The sequence below is a fragment of the Poecilia reticulata genome, chromosome 22, assembly GCF_904066995.2.
Source record: "Poecilia reticulata chromosome 22, P_reticulata-male-v2, whole genome shotgun sequence".
Lineage (NCBI taxonomy): Eukaryota > Metazoa > Chordata > Actinopteri > Cyprinodontiformes > Poeciliidae > Poecilia > Poecilia reticulata.
Genome location: NC_088851.1, coordinates 21,918,813 through 21,934,307, shown reverse-complemented (window position 1 = coordinate 21,934,307; position 15,495 = coordinate 21,918,813). Strand labels below are relative to the sequence as shown.

The 15,495-nt window shown below is 36.0% G+C and overlaps 2 protein-coding genes across 4 annotated transcripts; both read right to left on the bottom strand.

The window, feature by feature from the left end:
* Window positions 1-473: 473 nt before the first annotated feature.
* Window positions 474-6,533, bottom strand: serpina10b (serpin peptidase inhibitor, clade A (alpha-1 antiproteinase, antitrypsin), member 10b). Its single transcript, XM_008400091.3, has 5 exons — window positions 6,466-6,533; window positions 4,378-5,013; window positions 3,063-3,336; window positions 2,068-2,215; window positions 474-1,783 (listed from the first exon to the last, which is right to left on the bottom strand). The coding sequence occupies exons 2-5, from the start codon at window positions 4,979-4,981 to the stop codon at window positions 1,592-1,594; spliced, it is 1,218 nt and encodes a 405-aa protein (XP_008398313.2). The 5' UTR covers window positions 4,982-5,013; window positions 6,466-6,533; the 3' UTR covers window positions 474-1,591.
* Window positions 6,534-7,572: 1,039 nt separating this feature from the next.
* On the bottom strand, window positions 7,573-15,474 carry atxn3 (ataxin 3). Of its 3 annotated transcripts, none has more exons than XM_008400089.3 (11): window positions 15,338-15,474; window positions 14,029-14,193; window positions 13,477-13,521; window positions 13,302-13,387; window positions 13,157-13,223; window positions 12,997-13,084; window positions 11,743-11,872; window positions 11,522-11,676; window positions 11,085-11,223; window positions 10,944-10,996; window positions 7,573-10,130 (listed from the first exon to the last, which is right to left on the bottom strand). In XM_008400089.3, the coding sequence occupies exons 1-11, from the start codon at window positions 15,380-15,382 to the stop codon at window positions 10,078-10,080; spliced, it is 1,026 nt and encodes a 341-aa protein (XP_008398311.1). In that variant the 5' UTR covers window positions 15,383-15,474; the 3' UTR covers window positions 7,573-10,077. The 3 variants fall into 3 exon arrangements, with proteins under 3 accessions (XP_008398311.1, XP_008398312.1, XP_081459487.1); XM_008400090.3 differs by having other exon boundaries at window positions 11,522-11,673; XM_081603361.1 differs by having other exon boundaries at window positions 11,522-11,872.
* Between the last annotated feature and the right edge of the window lie 21 nt (window positions 15,475-15,495).

Below are 15,495 nucleotides of genomic sequence, written 5' to 3'. Positions count from 1 at the left end.
ACAAGCTTCCCACCACTTTTATGCATTTACAGTCGATATGGAGCAGGGGTGTGTGGAGCTAAATTGGGGCCCCAATGATTGTTCAAAACATGCTTTTTCAAACTTAAAATAATAATTATAATAATTTTAAACAGAAAAAAAAGTTATACTCTACTGCGGGTGCCAAGTAATAAAGAAAAGACTGGTTGTCATTTTGTAACATAGGGAAACAGAGAGAGAACACACATTTAAAGACTCTTATCAACATAAAAATCAATATTTACATGTCTTAACAGTTATATTGATCCTTAGTTGATGCATATTGTTATGAATATTTTTACCAGCCAGTAAAAGAACTCGGAAAATGTTTTGAAGTTCTTGACAGCAACATGAGTCTGGAGACAGTTTTGTGTACTTACCCTGGTTGGCCAGGAGGTGGCAGTGTATGATTCAACATGATGTGAATCAACAACACCCGAAATGAACAGCTAAAATAGTTTTATTGATACCAAGAATTTTATTTCCAATTCTAGATAATAAGAGACAATCTCTCAAAAGATAATAAAACAAAGTAACACTTTAAAAAAAATGGAATTTAGAAAATTATTTATACCCTTTTCAATAATTAATGGAAAAACCTTTATTGGCTTTACAACAATAAGTCCCTTCTTATAATTGATTACCTTTTTTTTTGCCAACTTTTAACTGGTATTTTCACAATTTATCCTTGGTGATCAGCTCAAAGTCTTTGAGAATGGAGAGGCTCACTGCCATAACCCCAATCTTTAGCTCCATGCACTAATTTTCTACCAGATTAAAGTACAAATAAAAGATTACTTTAAACCTAAATCTGTCAGGTGCATAAACAATTTGGGGCTTAACTGTATACAAAAAAATAGTTTGAGAGGCAGTGAGACGCCTGCTTGCAGTTCAGTATTTACAGAATCATTTGTTTGTGAATTTTTCGGTGGAATGAGACTCCAAATTATTCACAAAAATCTTCCTGTTTTCACATTTTTAAGTGGAACGAAACTACAATTTATTTGCAAAAAGAAACATTTTTATTTGTGAATTTTAATATGGAATGTGATTTCAGTTTATTTGCAAAACCATTGCCTCGTAACAAATCTTTCTTTGAAATGCGACTACTTTTATGAATTTTTATGTGAAACTGTATTTATTAATGTATATTTGGTTATGAGTTGAAGTTAGAAACATTTCTTTTTTTTTTTAGAAGTAGCCCTCAAGTATTTGTGGAGTTTAGCTATTCAGTCGGTTGTGGCCTGTAATTCCTGTGAAAACTTCAGTGAAGTGACCACTGACCTCTAAAATGTAAACTATCTCATCCATTACTTAATTTATCATGGGAATGTTTTTAATTAGGTTTAGGTTAAAAATGGGACCTTAAAAGTTCACCAAAACCTTCTGTCAGTAGCTGTAAAGAGGCGTTAAAGTCAGACAATCATGGAAAATACTGACTTTAGTTCAAAAGGCTATATTTGATTTACTAAGTGTGACATAAAAACTTACTGAAACCCAGTAAAGCATGGACAAGTGATTTTTCAAAGAAAACACATCAACTGACTTCTCCAGAGTTTAAACAGTGCAGTAATTAGTTGCTGGAGGGGTTAATAACTCTCCCCATGAACAAGAGGCAGTTGGTGTCTTCGTGGTATATGAAGAAGAAGAACGGCCTGTTGATGACGAACATCTTGGGCAGAGAGTAGGGAGTGATGCCGATTGTGGTGCTAGCCGCCGCGGTCGTTCCCGTCTCGTCCACCTCAACCACAGCTTTGTGCAGCACCTGCGGGTTTCACAGCAGGGATCAACAGCGTTCAGGTGGGAATATAGAGGGATTATTTGTTTGTAAGCACAGCGGATGTTACAACGGTTTATCACAGCGTGATCAAATAAGTTCTTTTCTATCAGTGAATGACCCATATAAGCATTAAATGCAGGTAACTCGATAAATGATGAGAGAAAATGGCTCAAACTTCAGTGGCAGGTTTTTTTTTTTGTTTTAAACAGAAGGCGTTGATTGATAATCTCTCCAAACGGGATTAAAACATGGAGAAGTTTCTAACTAACCTCTGAGATTTTGAGGCCTGGTTCCATGCTGAGCTGTGTAAGGTTCGCAGAATTACTGAACAGGCTGGTCATGCCCATATCTGGAAGAAGACCCTGCAGGGAATATTCCTCCGCCATCTTGAATTTTGGCATGTTGACTTCCAGCCTCCTACAAACAGAACAAGATACGGTGTGTTTATTAAAATGTTAGGGTTCATACACTTAAAAAAAAAAAAAGCAAAATTCAAGCGTTTTTAAAAGCATCTTCAAGTATATGTTTTCAAACTTTTGCAACACCACAGCTTGGAGATAAAAAAATGGACTAAAAAAAATCAAGTGTAATGTATTACTGTATTCAGCAAGGACAGGTAATCTGAAATGTAGCAACATTTTATGTTTTGAAATGTCTTTCATACATAATTTATAGATCGTACCAATCAGAGAACAACACACTAATTTAACAAAGAAAACGACCTAATTTCAATCATCTTTAACGTATAAAATACAAGTCACGCTTTATTACACAGAGCAATAAGTTACTGAGAAATTATTAATAATAATTATTCATTACACTGAAACAATCCAAACAAATCGTGTTAAGATAAATGTCCTTTCTCCTTAAATTAAATGCTTAAACACACAAGATACAAACAGAAATATAGATTTTCTTGCAATTTAACTAAAATAAATAATTTTGGTGATTCCAGCAAACCTAAAAGAAGAAAAGCTTGATCTGATTTACCAGAGAGAAAAAAATGTGTGTATTTTTATCCGGTTTCAACTGTAAATAACCTTTTCCAAATTTTAATCTTCTAATCAAACGTTAAAATTACATGTTATCACAAAACTGTCCAGGTAAAATATCAATGACTTTCAAGGACTAGAAGCAAAATGTAGTGATTTAATTACTGATTAAGCACTAAATTAAAGCACCACTTTCACATTTTTTATTTATTTATTGTGAAAACCGCAAATTCACATGACGACTAAGCAAGAATTTCCCAGTATGAACGTACGTTTTGCGGAGGTCTTTGACCCAGCTCAGGAACTTCTCGGCATTGATCTCATCATCAATCACAGTGTAATCGATACCCTTGTTTGGTAGCAGGATAAGCATGGAGACGCCGGCCTGGTATGGCAGCTTCAGCAGTCTGGCTCCCAGCGGAATATCCTCCGCAGTGTAGAACTTGTCCTCTTTAACCATCATGGGAACTTGCAGAACATTGTAATTATCAATGTAAAAAGGAGCGTCTCTGGTCAAATCCGAGTCAAAAGGCGACTGCCAGGCACCTGGATTTGGGTCAACATGGTTAACTTGCATGTAAACAGTTAAAGTTAGACTCAAAAACAAGTCAATATTGTTTATTCTGCGGTGGAGTGTTAGGCCACGCTAAAATAATCATTAAAAATAAGATTATGAGAATTAAGTCAAAGTTATGAGGATAAGTCGAATAAGATCGAAATAATACGAGAATAAAGCTGAAATAACAGAACAAGGTTGTAGTATGGGCTGCACAGTGGCGCAGTTGGTAGAGCTGTTGCCTTGCAGCAAGAAGGTTCTGGGTTCGATTCCCGGCCTGGGGCCTTTCTGCATGGGGTTTGCATGTTCTTCCTGTGCATGCGTGGGTTTTCTCCGGGTACTCCGGTTTCCTCCCACAGTCCAAAAACATGACTGTCAGGTTAATTGGCCTCTCCAAATTGCTCCTAGGTGTGAATGTGTGTGGCCATGGTTGTGTGTCCTGTGTTGCCCTGCGACAGACTGGCGACCTGTCCAGGGTGACCCCGCCTCTCGCCCAGAACGTTAGCTGGAGATGAGCACCAGCAACCCTCCCGACCCCACCAAGGGACAAGGGTGTAAGAAAATGGATGAATGGTTGTAAAGTATTAGAATAAACTCATAAAATAGTAACGTCAAATAAAGTCAAAACAGGAAAACAAAAATGTGTATTACAAGAACAAAGCCTTAAAAATAGAATATAGTCGAATAAGGTCAAAATAAAACAATAAAGTCATAAAATTACAAGAATGAAGTCGAATAAAGTCAACAGATTAAAGCCAGTATTAGGAAAATGAGATCGAATAATACGAGAATAAAGTCGCAGTAATATGAGAATAAGTTTGAAATAATGCAATAATAAAATCACAATATTATTGCTTTATTCTGGTAATTTAACTATGGTATTTAACTACTTATATTTTTCTCATAACTTAATTTTTTACTTTTTATTTATTTCTGAGTTAGCTTGTTTTTTTTTGTTGTTGTTTTTTTTTTTTACTTTTTATTTATTTCTGAGTATGGTCCTAATACTCCGTCATACTCATTCATCTTACCTCGGAAGAAAATGCTGTTGATCAGCAGGAGCTGAGTCGTTTCATCAAGTGCGGAAATCATTTCGGTAATTTTATCCTGCGTCTTCTGCCTGACGTATTCGTTTACGTAACTGACGCTCCCTTTCGTGTCCGCAAAGTCCACGCTTTTAACGTCGGCTTGGAAAAACGTCCTGATATTGTCCTCAAACACATTCTTTACCTCCACCTGCTGACGGACAAAAAGCGCCATGTTCTGGTCCAGTTTCAGAGAGCCGTTCTGCTCGATGTTCTCCTGAAGGAGCTGGAAAAGCCTCGGGATAAGCTCCGGCTGGTCGGCCGACTCCAACTGCTCCAAGTTCAGTACCCTGAGGATCTCCTGGTGCGTCACGCCGCCAGACGCCATCAGCAGGGCGGCGAAGCTGGTGGAGATGCTCAGAGGAGAGAAGAAGACGTTCTTGTCGTGGTGGCTGGATATTTTTCTGTAAAGGTTCATGGCGAAGTCCATGTTCTTGTAGGAAAGATGGGAGATGGTGACGTTTGGAGGCGCTGCTGGATGGACAGGAGCCACGTAGCACAAGCAGGTTAGCAAGAAAATAAGCGGCATTTCCAGTTTGTGGGTTTCCATAGCTGGAGTAAGGGAAGGTTTGAACTCTGAACCTGAAACAGGAAGATGTTTTAAGGGCAAAAATACAAAATATTACCAAGTGTTTTCCTCTACTTTGAAAACGCTTCCGGTGTTGTAGCAAGTTTAGCAAATTAATTGCACTGCAAAAACACAAAGTCTTGCCAAGTAGTTTGGTTTAGCTTCTAGTTCAAATATCTTAATACACTTGAAATAAGACAAAACTGAAGGAATTATGGACTTAAAACACACATGTTTATCTTTCTGAAATATTACATGTAAGTTAGTTTTTGTTTTCCTTAAAGTGTGCTAATATGTGTGCTTGAAACTCAAAATACTTGGTGAGATTTTGTGTTTTTGCAGTGTGGACAAATGAACAACACTTCAAAAACACAATATTACCAAATATTTTAGTTTCTAGTGGAAATATGGAAACTAAAAACTTGTACAGGAATTATTTTCTTGAAAATACCTCCTATAAATTACTGAAAAGTTACTGGTCAGTTTTGTTTTATGTCAAGTGTAGAGAGATATTTGCAAAAGAAACCGGCTCAAAATACTTTGTAAGAGTTTGTGTTTTTGCAGTTAATTAATTAGCTAAACTTGCTTGGAAGCTTTTTCAAAGTAAAAATGACCTAAATCTTGTTTTTACTGATAGATTCAAAAAATGTAAAAACTGGATGCCTTTCTTTTAATAAGTTTTCAATCAACAAATTCCTTCCAACAAAAATTCTGATGATTTTTGCTCAAAAGCAAACTTTGATGCCTGCAAAATCAGCTTTTAACATTGCAAAAAAAACCCCCAGCAAAATCTTACTGAGTATTTTTAGTCCAGATTTTACTGCAAATATTTTTGTTTCATCTTATTTCAAGTGTACTAGCTTAAAAGTAACCTTTCAGTAAGATATGAGCTTGATTAAATAATTCTTGAATATTGATCAATATTGTCAGATTTAACTTCTAGCAAAATATTTTTTCCATGTTATAAGTTGAAAACTGCCAGCAGACCTAGTAGTTTTCACTTAAATCAAGCTCCTGTATTTTACTGAAAAGTTATTTAAAAAGTTATTTGTCTTATTTCAAGTGGGCTAAGATAAGTAACCAAAATTCTTAAGATTTTGTGTTTTTGCATTGAATGACCCTACATATGCTAGACACAAGAGCCTGTTTAAAATAAACAAACCATTAGCATTTTTTTCACTTATAACAATGGAAAAAATGTCTCATTAAACAATTTGCCAGTATAAATAGTATTTTTTAGTCAATATTCAACAATTATTTACTTTCAACAGGCTGATATTTTACTGAAAGTTACTTGTAAATTATATTTATTTAATTTTAAGGACATTAAGACATTTCCACTAGACAAAAATACATGGTAAGATTTTGTGTTTTTGCAGTTCATCTGAAGAGTAAAAAATGTAAAAAATCTACATTTACAGAGAAACTGTAAATGTATTCCTAGCCCAACTAACCACCGTACGCACCTTTCAGCTCGATCCAGATGAGTTCTGTAAACTGCTACTGTTATTTGGGGAAACAAAGTACAAGTATGTTCTTCTGGTTACATATTAACTACAACAAACTTTTAGGGGGGAAACTTTCACCATCATTGTCCCCATTACTCATAAATGGCTTAGCTGTGATTTACACCTGATCAGGGGCGGATCTACATGGGGACTATTGGGTGCAACTGCCCCCATGTAGTATTTATGTCCTTAAAACTTTCCTTAGAAAAACTAATCACTTGTTTGATAAGAATCGCACCAAATCTTACCAATTTTTTTTGGCTTAGTTTTCAGTGCAAATATCTTAGTTTTGTCTCATTTCCAGTGTACTAACTTACAAGTAACTTTTCAGTAAGAAATAAGAGCTTGATTTAACTAAGTAATTCCTTAATATTGATTGATAAGTAAAATAGTAAACATTTTCTAGGTCCGCCACTGCAGCTGATAGTAGTATTTATCCTACCGGGTTTGTCTATGTTGGGTTTGCCTCAAAGATAACCAACTTAACCGCAGCTTTAGAAGGCAATTATGCAGTTTCAGTATTTTTGGCAGGCATTTTGTTACTGCATGCAAATTATTATTAAAGCTTATAACTTTCCCCATCAAATAAAATATCTAAATTTGACTTATTTGTTGTTTTATGATAAAAGTAGGAACATTATCTGCAGACAAAGCCCATTTCTGCTCAACTAAAAATAGACAAAGTAAAAGCCCAACTGGATTTTATTTATGAAAGTTATAAATTTGACTTTCCAAGTCGTTATTATGAGATATAAAATAAGAATTATGAGTTAAGTAATAATTTTGACTTTCTAAGTCATAATTATTGGAATCAAAATCATAATTTTGACTTTTTGATTACTGCTGATACCGTAATACACCATGTATCCGTGAAGCTAATCTTTAATAGAAGCTAAAATTGGCTGGATTGTATCTTAACTGCTCTTGTATAACATAATCATTACTTTAAATCTGATAATTATGAGTTCTAATCTCTTAATTCGACTTCCTGTTGGTCTTTATTTTTTATTTTTTGGCAGAAATGGGCTTCCGTAGTCACAAGTCACAATAAAAATGCAGCAAACAGTGAATTAATATCACTTTAATCCTGCAACACTGACCATTATATTAACTGAAAGAATGTGTATCGCAACATGAAACAAACACAACAGATTACTGTAAGAAAGAAGTGATTGAAAACAATGCAATGATAAAAAAAACACCTTTTATACTCTCAAGTGCATTTAAAATGGAAAAAAATTACAGCCAATTCTGACAAGCAACAGTGAAAACATCAGATCTGCAAAGCATGTTCTTTACTTTGCATAACCTCCAAACTTGTTCTTGCTTTCAGAAATCGTGACCCCTAACAAACGGTTTTAATGTGGTCTGTTCAGGAAAAACAACCTGACAAAACTCAGCATGGTTATAGTTTTAGACCAGCAATAAACTACAACATGGTTTCCAGACCTGCCAAACGTTTCTGATGTATTTCTCAGCTTAACAGATTAAGGAGTTTAATAATTATTTATCAACACATGACGTTCAAGGACCTTTGGCAACCTCAATAATAACCGAAGTATCAGTGTAAGGCAGTTCAAATCAGATATATATACTGTAAAACCAAATCTATCTTTTACTGTTTTAGGTCAGTTAGGAAAACCACATTTATTTGTACTTGCTACATAATTTAATTGTTTAAGCAATTTGGAAAATCCCAGAAGCATCTGTGGGCTTCTTTTGCAACATTTAAGCTAACAGGAAGCACATCTACAGAAGCATTTTAAGGCAAACACTCTGCTTCCTTATGTGACGCCATGAGAAAATAAAACCAAACGAAGACATGAGAAATGACTTGTGGATCTCAAAACGTCTTGTTTTATTATTCGGTATGATTTCCAGATGACTGAAGGTGTTTATTTTGTCAAATGCTGCATGAAAATACCCAGCATTCATCATAATTGGGTAGAAGTTGGGTTCTATAATCTAGAAAGTAACGTAATCTGGTGATACTTGTGACTGAAGCTGTTAAAGTAAAAACAGAATTTAACAATGTGGGCTGGAAGGCCACTCGGCATGGAAGAAGTCATTACTCCAAAAGTAACATAAAACGCTGCAGGAGGGACTGGTGCACTTCACAAAGATGGCACCATGTTGAAGTATCAGAAAATAAAACTGCAAAAACAAAATCTTACCAAGTATTTTTGGTCTACTTTTTACTTTTTAGTGAAAATGAGACAAAATTAAAGTAACTTTTTAGCAAGATGTAGGTGCTTTTTTAAACAAGATATTTTTCTCATGCTATAAGTGAAATAATCTGCCAGTGAACTATTACGTTTTCATTAACATTAAGGAATTATTTACTTTAAAAAAGTTCTATAAAATGGTTTGAAGTGTACTAAAATATTTGCTTCCAAACTAGACAAAAGATATGTGTTAAGATTTTGTATTTTTGCAGTGAATGACCCTTAAAATGCCACCATTGTGTTTATAAAGTTGGTTCAGTTGGATAAGAAAACATTTGATTCCTGATTTCAGTACCATAGAAAATGTTTCAGTAGATTCCTGCAACTATTGTTAGAAACTTCTGGAATGAAAATAGATACCAAAATATCTCGTTATTGTGGCTTTTAGGAATTTGTTTTTGTCCCAACTGACCTAAAAGATGGAATATTTGATGTCAGAAAGTGAGAATTGAAAAAATGAGAACATCTGGTTTCAACTTTATGCTACTTAAATTGTCAAATTTGTGCAAGTAGTTTGGTAGCTGTATAATCCAAGTAATAATATTCTGACGTATAACAAACTGAGTATTTCCTTCTTATCTCACTAAGTGCTTTATGAGAGATTCGAACGGAACGTTGTAGAAAAAAAACTGTACTGTCCACACTGGACCTTTTATTCATTTAATGTCTACTTGTACATTTAAAGAAAGGAATAAAGTGAAAACATCGAAGACGAACTGTGTTCTGGGAGTAAAACTATCACTCAGATCAGGAATAAACAATCCACAGACGTTAGTGTAATTCAGACCCAAAGACACTTAGATGCGGTGAGAAATTGTTGGATTACTTCAGACTAAAAAGGAGTTGTGATGGATTAGGTCTCCTAATCATTTCTTTGTTCCACAAACCAAACGCAGGAGGGTTTGTCGTCGCCTATAAAGCTTTTTCTGTCCAAAACATTGGTCTCGTATGGCTTTCATAGAATGCCTCTCTTATTTTTCTTTTTCTTTTAACCTCCAACACTTGCATGTTTTTTTGTCTTTCCAGATCTTCCTAAAAAAACCCAAAAGAACTGGAATTAAAAAAAACTGTATACAATAGAAAAGAAGGCGCCATGGTAAAAAAGGCAATTGCAATCTTGGATTTACTGCATCATGAGTCCGCCGGAGCCCGAGCGCTTCACCGAGTCGCACCAAAGTGCTGCCTCTTCTTCTCGTCTCTGTGGTCGGTCAGTGAACTAACACAGGAAACCGTGTCCTTACTTCCTTATGTTTGCATATGCAAAAGGTTAGAGGAGGGAGCGAAGCTACCCCAGGCAGGGGTTCCAATCCAGGCCGCGGGTAAACAACACAAACTTTCCACAACTTCACTGGCTGGACTCTTGCTGTTGGTCTTCCTCTGAGCCGGTGTTTGCTGATCCTGGGTAAAGTCGTGGGCTCAGGTTAATATTTAATGACACTCTTTCTCATTGCATTAAACTGCCTCTAGAATACAGGAAAAGTCTTAAGATTAGGGAAACAAACTGAAAGTGTTTGTGTTTCAAATTAGCTGTTCATTGGGTGATTTCACACCTGATTGAGGACTAAAGTTGTGACTTTTGTTACATTTTCAGCTGCTGTGGTTCACATTCATGCTGCACTGTCAGATAAATGACAGAGTATTGGGTCCATGCCAAGAAAAGATAAATAAATTACAAAAATAAAGTTGAAATAATCCAAGAATAAAGTCAAAATAATAATAAAAACAAAATAATGAGAATAAAATTAAAATAATACAAGAATAAAGTAATAATATTACCAGAATAAAGTTGTAATATTATGACTTTATTCTCATAATTTTATTTTTTCTGGGTGTGGCCCTAACGTTCTGTCGTATAAACAGATCAAACTAATTTAAAAACCTGTTCCCCTCCTCGTCTGTGGTGGCGCTGCATCAATAACCACCTCAGGAAACGACACCAAAACCTCAGAAGAAGAGACGGAGCAAAACTTCCCTCTCCACAAAATGTAAACAAAAATGGAGTAGCAACAGACTTTCTAAACGAACTAATTTGTTAAAATGTGTTTTATTTTCCTTTGGGTTTTCAGACGCACTAAACGTCTTTCTGCCACTGAATGGATCAAAAATATTCAGGATCAAGAAATTTAACCCAAAACATGAAATGTGAATATTTCCATAACTTTTTTCCCCAAAGGTTTCAACATTTTAATGATGCAAAGCGAGTTTTCTCACCTGGATTTGTGTCTGGCTGTTGGGGAATGTTTGGTTGAACTTGTTGCTGCTGCCTAAAGCACGAATCAGAGACGATTTTACTCTAAAACGTGTTTTTTAATTCCTCTCTTAGGAGGAGATGAAGAGTCTGCTTCATCCTACCGATCAAAGTAGGCTTGTCTCCTCTTCCTCAGCTCCTCCGCTGTCAGTGTCTCGCTCTGGACTTTTTGTCCTTCATCAGCGCTGCTGGATTTCACACCTAAAGCCTCGCACTCCGAAGACGAGTTGCTCATCACGGCTCCTGAAAAACATGGAGGAGAGAGAGAAAGTGTAAGAATACGTTGAAATGTTTGTACATTTTTTTTGTACGTTTTCCAGATGTAAACTCCCAGAGTTTCCTCACTTTGACTAAACATAAAATAATAAAGTTTGCTCTGAAAAAATGGCGGCCATTTTTAAAGCATGCAGGCTTTAAATGTGGAGCAAAAACAAAAAAAAAGGAAAGGAGGTAGGATGGAAAAAAGGAAGGAAGGAGAGAAATGAGGAAAAAGGGAAAAACTGAAGGCTGCTCCGATAAATGACTCCATTAATCCCGTTACCCTGCATGCTGAGCTGAATGGCTCTCCGAACGTCGGCCTCTTCGTCTTCCACATCCATGTCCTGCCTGCTGAGCGCCAGAGCTCTCTTCAGCTCCTCATCCTCGTCCTCCACAACAAAACCCGCGTCCGTCTGCACTTGAGAGGCCGACGTCCTGCTGGCAGTAAACACTGGCGTTAGCGGCTCTGTTGGGTCGGGACGCCGGCGCGCTGTGGAGACGTACCCCATGCTGGTCTGGGCCTCGTCCTCGCCGATGAGTCTGGGTCGTTGCTGCTGGTGGACCCGCATGATCCCCAGGATCTGCTCCGCCTCACACTCTGGGAGATTTCCCCGGATTACAAATATGGAATAACCTGCAGAAATACAGGTTTAATATTTCTAATCTGAACCCGACCTGTGAGAGTATTTATCAGGGTTCGCTCAGTAAAATTCACACTGCAAAAATGAAAAATGTTACCAAGTCATTTGGTCTAGTTTATATCTTAGTTAAGGTAAATCACTTGAAATAAAACAAAACTAACATGTAACTTTTCATCAAAATATAAAGGGTTTTTGAGTCAATAATTTCTTAATATTGATGAAAAAATACTAGTTCAATTGGCTGATTATTTAATCTGTAATAATATTTGTTCCCATTTTCCAAGTGGAACTATTGATTTTTCATCAATATTAAGTAATAATTTACTTACAACAAGCCTCCAGATCTTGCTGAAAAGTTCTTTTTAAGATAGTTTGTCTTATTTCAAGTGTATTAAGATATTTGCACTAGAAACTAAACCAAATGTACTATTCCAGCACCAAAATAAACAAATGAACTAAAAAATATAGTTTCAATTCATGATTATATGATAATTATTACTGTTATTAATAATGTATTGTGATCATATTCTACAATCTACATCAGCAACAAATAAGCTAAAACGTAACACAATTTTATGTTTTGAAATGTCTCACATTCACGTGACTGGTCTGAGAATAAAACAGAAATTTAACAAAAAATAAATCTCACAATTTCAGTAGTTTTGCTTAATATTTAAAATATGACATGGTAAATAAGTCTTTGAGGAAATGGGAATAAAATATATTCATTACACTGAAACAATGCAAACAAATTCTGTTAAGGTTAATGAGCTTTGAGCTCAAATTAAATGTTTAAAACACAAAGTTACCAAAAAAAATTCTCAAAAATGTTTTCTGACATTTAGCCAATAAAAAAAATTTTGGCAATTCTACATAACCTTAAACAATTAATTTTTTGACTGATTTAACTTCAGACAGCGAGAAAAAAAGATGTCTGTGTCTTTATATTAGGTGTCTGAAAATATCTGGTTTCAGCTATAAATAACATTTTCTAAATTCAGACTTTTAATCAAACAAGAGATTGCATTTTATTGCTAAAGTGTGCACAGAATTCAACACTTTTCAAGCCTTGAAAACATTTTCAAGAATTTTGCGATCCTGATTTATATTATCGTACCTTCCTGTTGCAGCTGTGCGAGGAAAAGGGCTAAATATGTGTCCGATATCAACTCCGGTCCAGTCAGGAGTGAGTTCAGGTTGAACCACTGCAGTGAAATCAGAGTTTCTGGTGAACTGCATCGACTGGAGTTATTAAAAACTAAAAGGCAGCGTCATACCTGCTGTCCCAGTTTGCGTATAGTAAACCAGTGCTCCTTATAGTTGCAAATGAAAGCCTTTTCATTTCTGAAACATAAAAGACGGCATCAGTTTCCACTGAAATGTAACTATTAACTTCTTCACAGCTCAGTGACGGCGCCTTACATCGGGTTTATCATCAGCCTCTGGTACTCTGGGCTGTTAAAAAGGATCAGCTCCAAGCCCCACACCCGCAGAGCGTTGCTAATAACCTGTAGCGACCAGCAGATAAACGGGAGCTAAAACATCTTAAGTCAGGACTTTAGATTTACTGGCAATAAGGAGGAATTTAAAGACGTACTTGTATCGAGAAGAATCCACTGTCATCCATGTTCCCTGAGGGTTGCTTTAAACACAAAAATACAACATTAAGCATGATTTAAAGTTAAAGTATGTAGCTTTTCTAATATATTTTACATATTGTGATAGAATAGTATGACAGATAATTTGTGAAAACATAAACAAAAAGAAACAACCAATCAGAGCCAGGCCTTAGTGCTCCTGCTACACTGTATCCACCAGCACAGCCTGTCATGAATGCTATTGCTAGTTAGCGTAGCTACAGATAATGGAGAATAAACAGTTTTTCTGTTAAAGTAAATTGTTTCTTTGCCATTTGCAGTTAGCATTGAGTACATGAAGTTGATTGACAGCGCTAAGCCCCTCCTCCTGGCTCTGGTTGGTTGTTTCTGGTTGGGAGCATTTCTTCACACAGCAATAGTAGCTCAGGCAGGAAGTAGAGGATCTCAGTTTGTTTGCAGATTATCACGACAGTTTTAACAAATATGTAAAAAACGTCTTCTAGTAAAAGTTACATGATGCTGCTTTAAGCTACGTTTTGTCCTCTGATCACCTGTAAAAACGTCCGGTATTCCTCACTGGCCATGCCGCCCTCGGCCATCCTCATCCTCTCCTCTTCATCCAGCTGGTGAGCAATGGAGGACAGATCCACGGGGGTGAAGTACTCCCCCTGCAGGAGGTTGTTCAGGCAGTGCTGGGCACACAGGGAGCCCTCTTGCTGCAAAACAAAATAATATTATATAATTATTAGATGCAGCAAAGTTGGCTTGTCATAAAAATATATACATAGTTTACTTAATATTTTCTATTGCAAGAAAATTACAACATAAAATATTATTTCTAATCAGGGTAACCATTTTATCCTGAATTAAAGTAAAACGTTTGCACCTGTGATGAACAAGCCACTTTTTTTTTTTTTAAATCTTTCTTGAATTGCAGTTGGGTGCCACAAAAATCACTTGGAGGGCCACAACTGGCCCCTGGGCCGCACTTTGGACACCAATACAGTAAATACGTGAAATTACCTCAATATTTTATGTTGTTGTTGTTTTAACATTATTATCTTTATTATTCTTGCTATCACTATTAGATCTACTATTAGTAATACTCTTACTTATTGGGAATATCGTAAGCATATTGAATTCTGCATTAGAAAAGAATCAGAGTAGAATGAAAAGTAAGAGGATAAATTATCAAACTCAACCAGTTAGTTCAACTTTATTCCATACGGCGCAGTTTAACATAAAGTGCTCAACAGAAGTTAAAAATACATACAAACACATTTTAAAAACAACCAAATAAACACAGACAGCACAAATAATAATAAAGTATAACTAAAGGGCAGAGAAAAATCTACCTTCATAGATTAAAAAAAGGACTTTTAAAAAGGCGCACCAGTGGAAATGACTGCATTTATTCTTACTGTAAACACAGGATATATCAGTTTAAAACGTAGTGATTATGATTTTAAATGAGAGTAACCGATCGATCACCAGACCCAACAGTATAATTTATAAACATCCAGTAGTCTTCAGAAATCAAACTAATCAAAAGCATCAAATTAGTGTTTTTACTCCACAGCGACAACACATCGCTTTATTAATGAAACTTTCATTACTAATAAAATCACAGTTTGGGAACCTCAAACAATTAGTTTAAAGCTGTTAAAACAATCTGAAAACAAACTTTTCAGTCTATCTTGTTAGCTGGTGAGCTAGCAGTTAGCATTCAGAACAAACAACAACACCACAGCTCAGTTAGCAGCGGCAGCTACCGGCTGCTATAAACTGACACCGACACTCACACGACGGGTTGCAGTCAACATTTACAGATAAGCGACTCAGATTAAATATTTTACCTACTTTCTCATGAAATATGGAATCCATATTCAGCTTTCTGTCAAACATTCAACTCTGACCTCCACCTCTTCCGCATTCATCAGCTCAGCGACAGGAGACAATCTTTACTGGCGCCCCCTGGTGGTTGGCTTGACTCAGCGCTTTGGAGATTCGCTCAGAAC

What these genes read in the sequence shown, in the direction of transcription:
- serpina10b (XM_008400091.3), bottom strand. Translation starts at nt 4,981, where the DNA reads ATGGAAACCCACAAACTGGAAATGCCGCTTATTTTCTTGCTAACCTGC. An exon ending in CAACAGCATTTTCTTCCGAG is followed by an intron (nt 3,337 to 4,377) that starts GTAAGATGAATG and finishes ACCCAAATCCAG; the next exon opens with GTGCCTGGCAGTCGCCTTTT. An exon ending in GTCAAAGACCTCCGCAAAAC is followed by an intron (nt 2,216 to 3,062) that starts GTACGTTCATAC and finishes TTCTGTTTGTAG; the next exon opens with GAGGCTGGAAGTCAACATGC.
- atxn3 (XM_081603361.1), bottom strand. Translation starts at nt 15,382, where the DNA reads ATGTTTGACAGAAAGCTGAATATGGATTCCATATTTCATGAGAAA. An exon ending in ATTCCATATTTCATGAGAAA is followed by an intron (nt 14,194 to 15,337) that starts GTAGGTAAAATA and finishes TTTGTTTTGCAG; the next exon opens with CAAGAGGGCTCCCTGTGTGC. An exon ending in AGGCTGATGATAAACCCGAT is followed by an intron (nt 13,224 to 13,301) that starts GTAAGGCGCCGT and finishes TTTATGTTTCAG; the next exon opens with AAATGAAAAGGCTTTCATTT.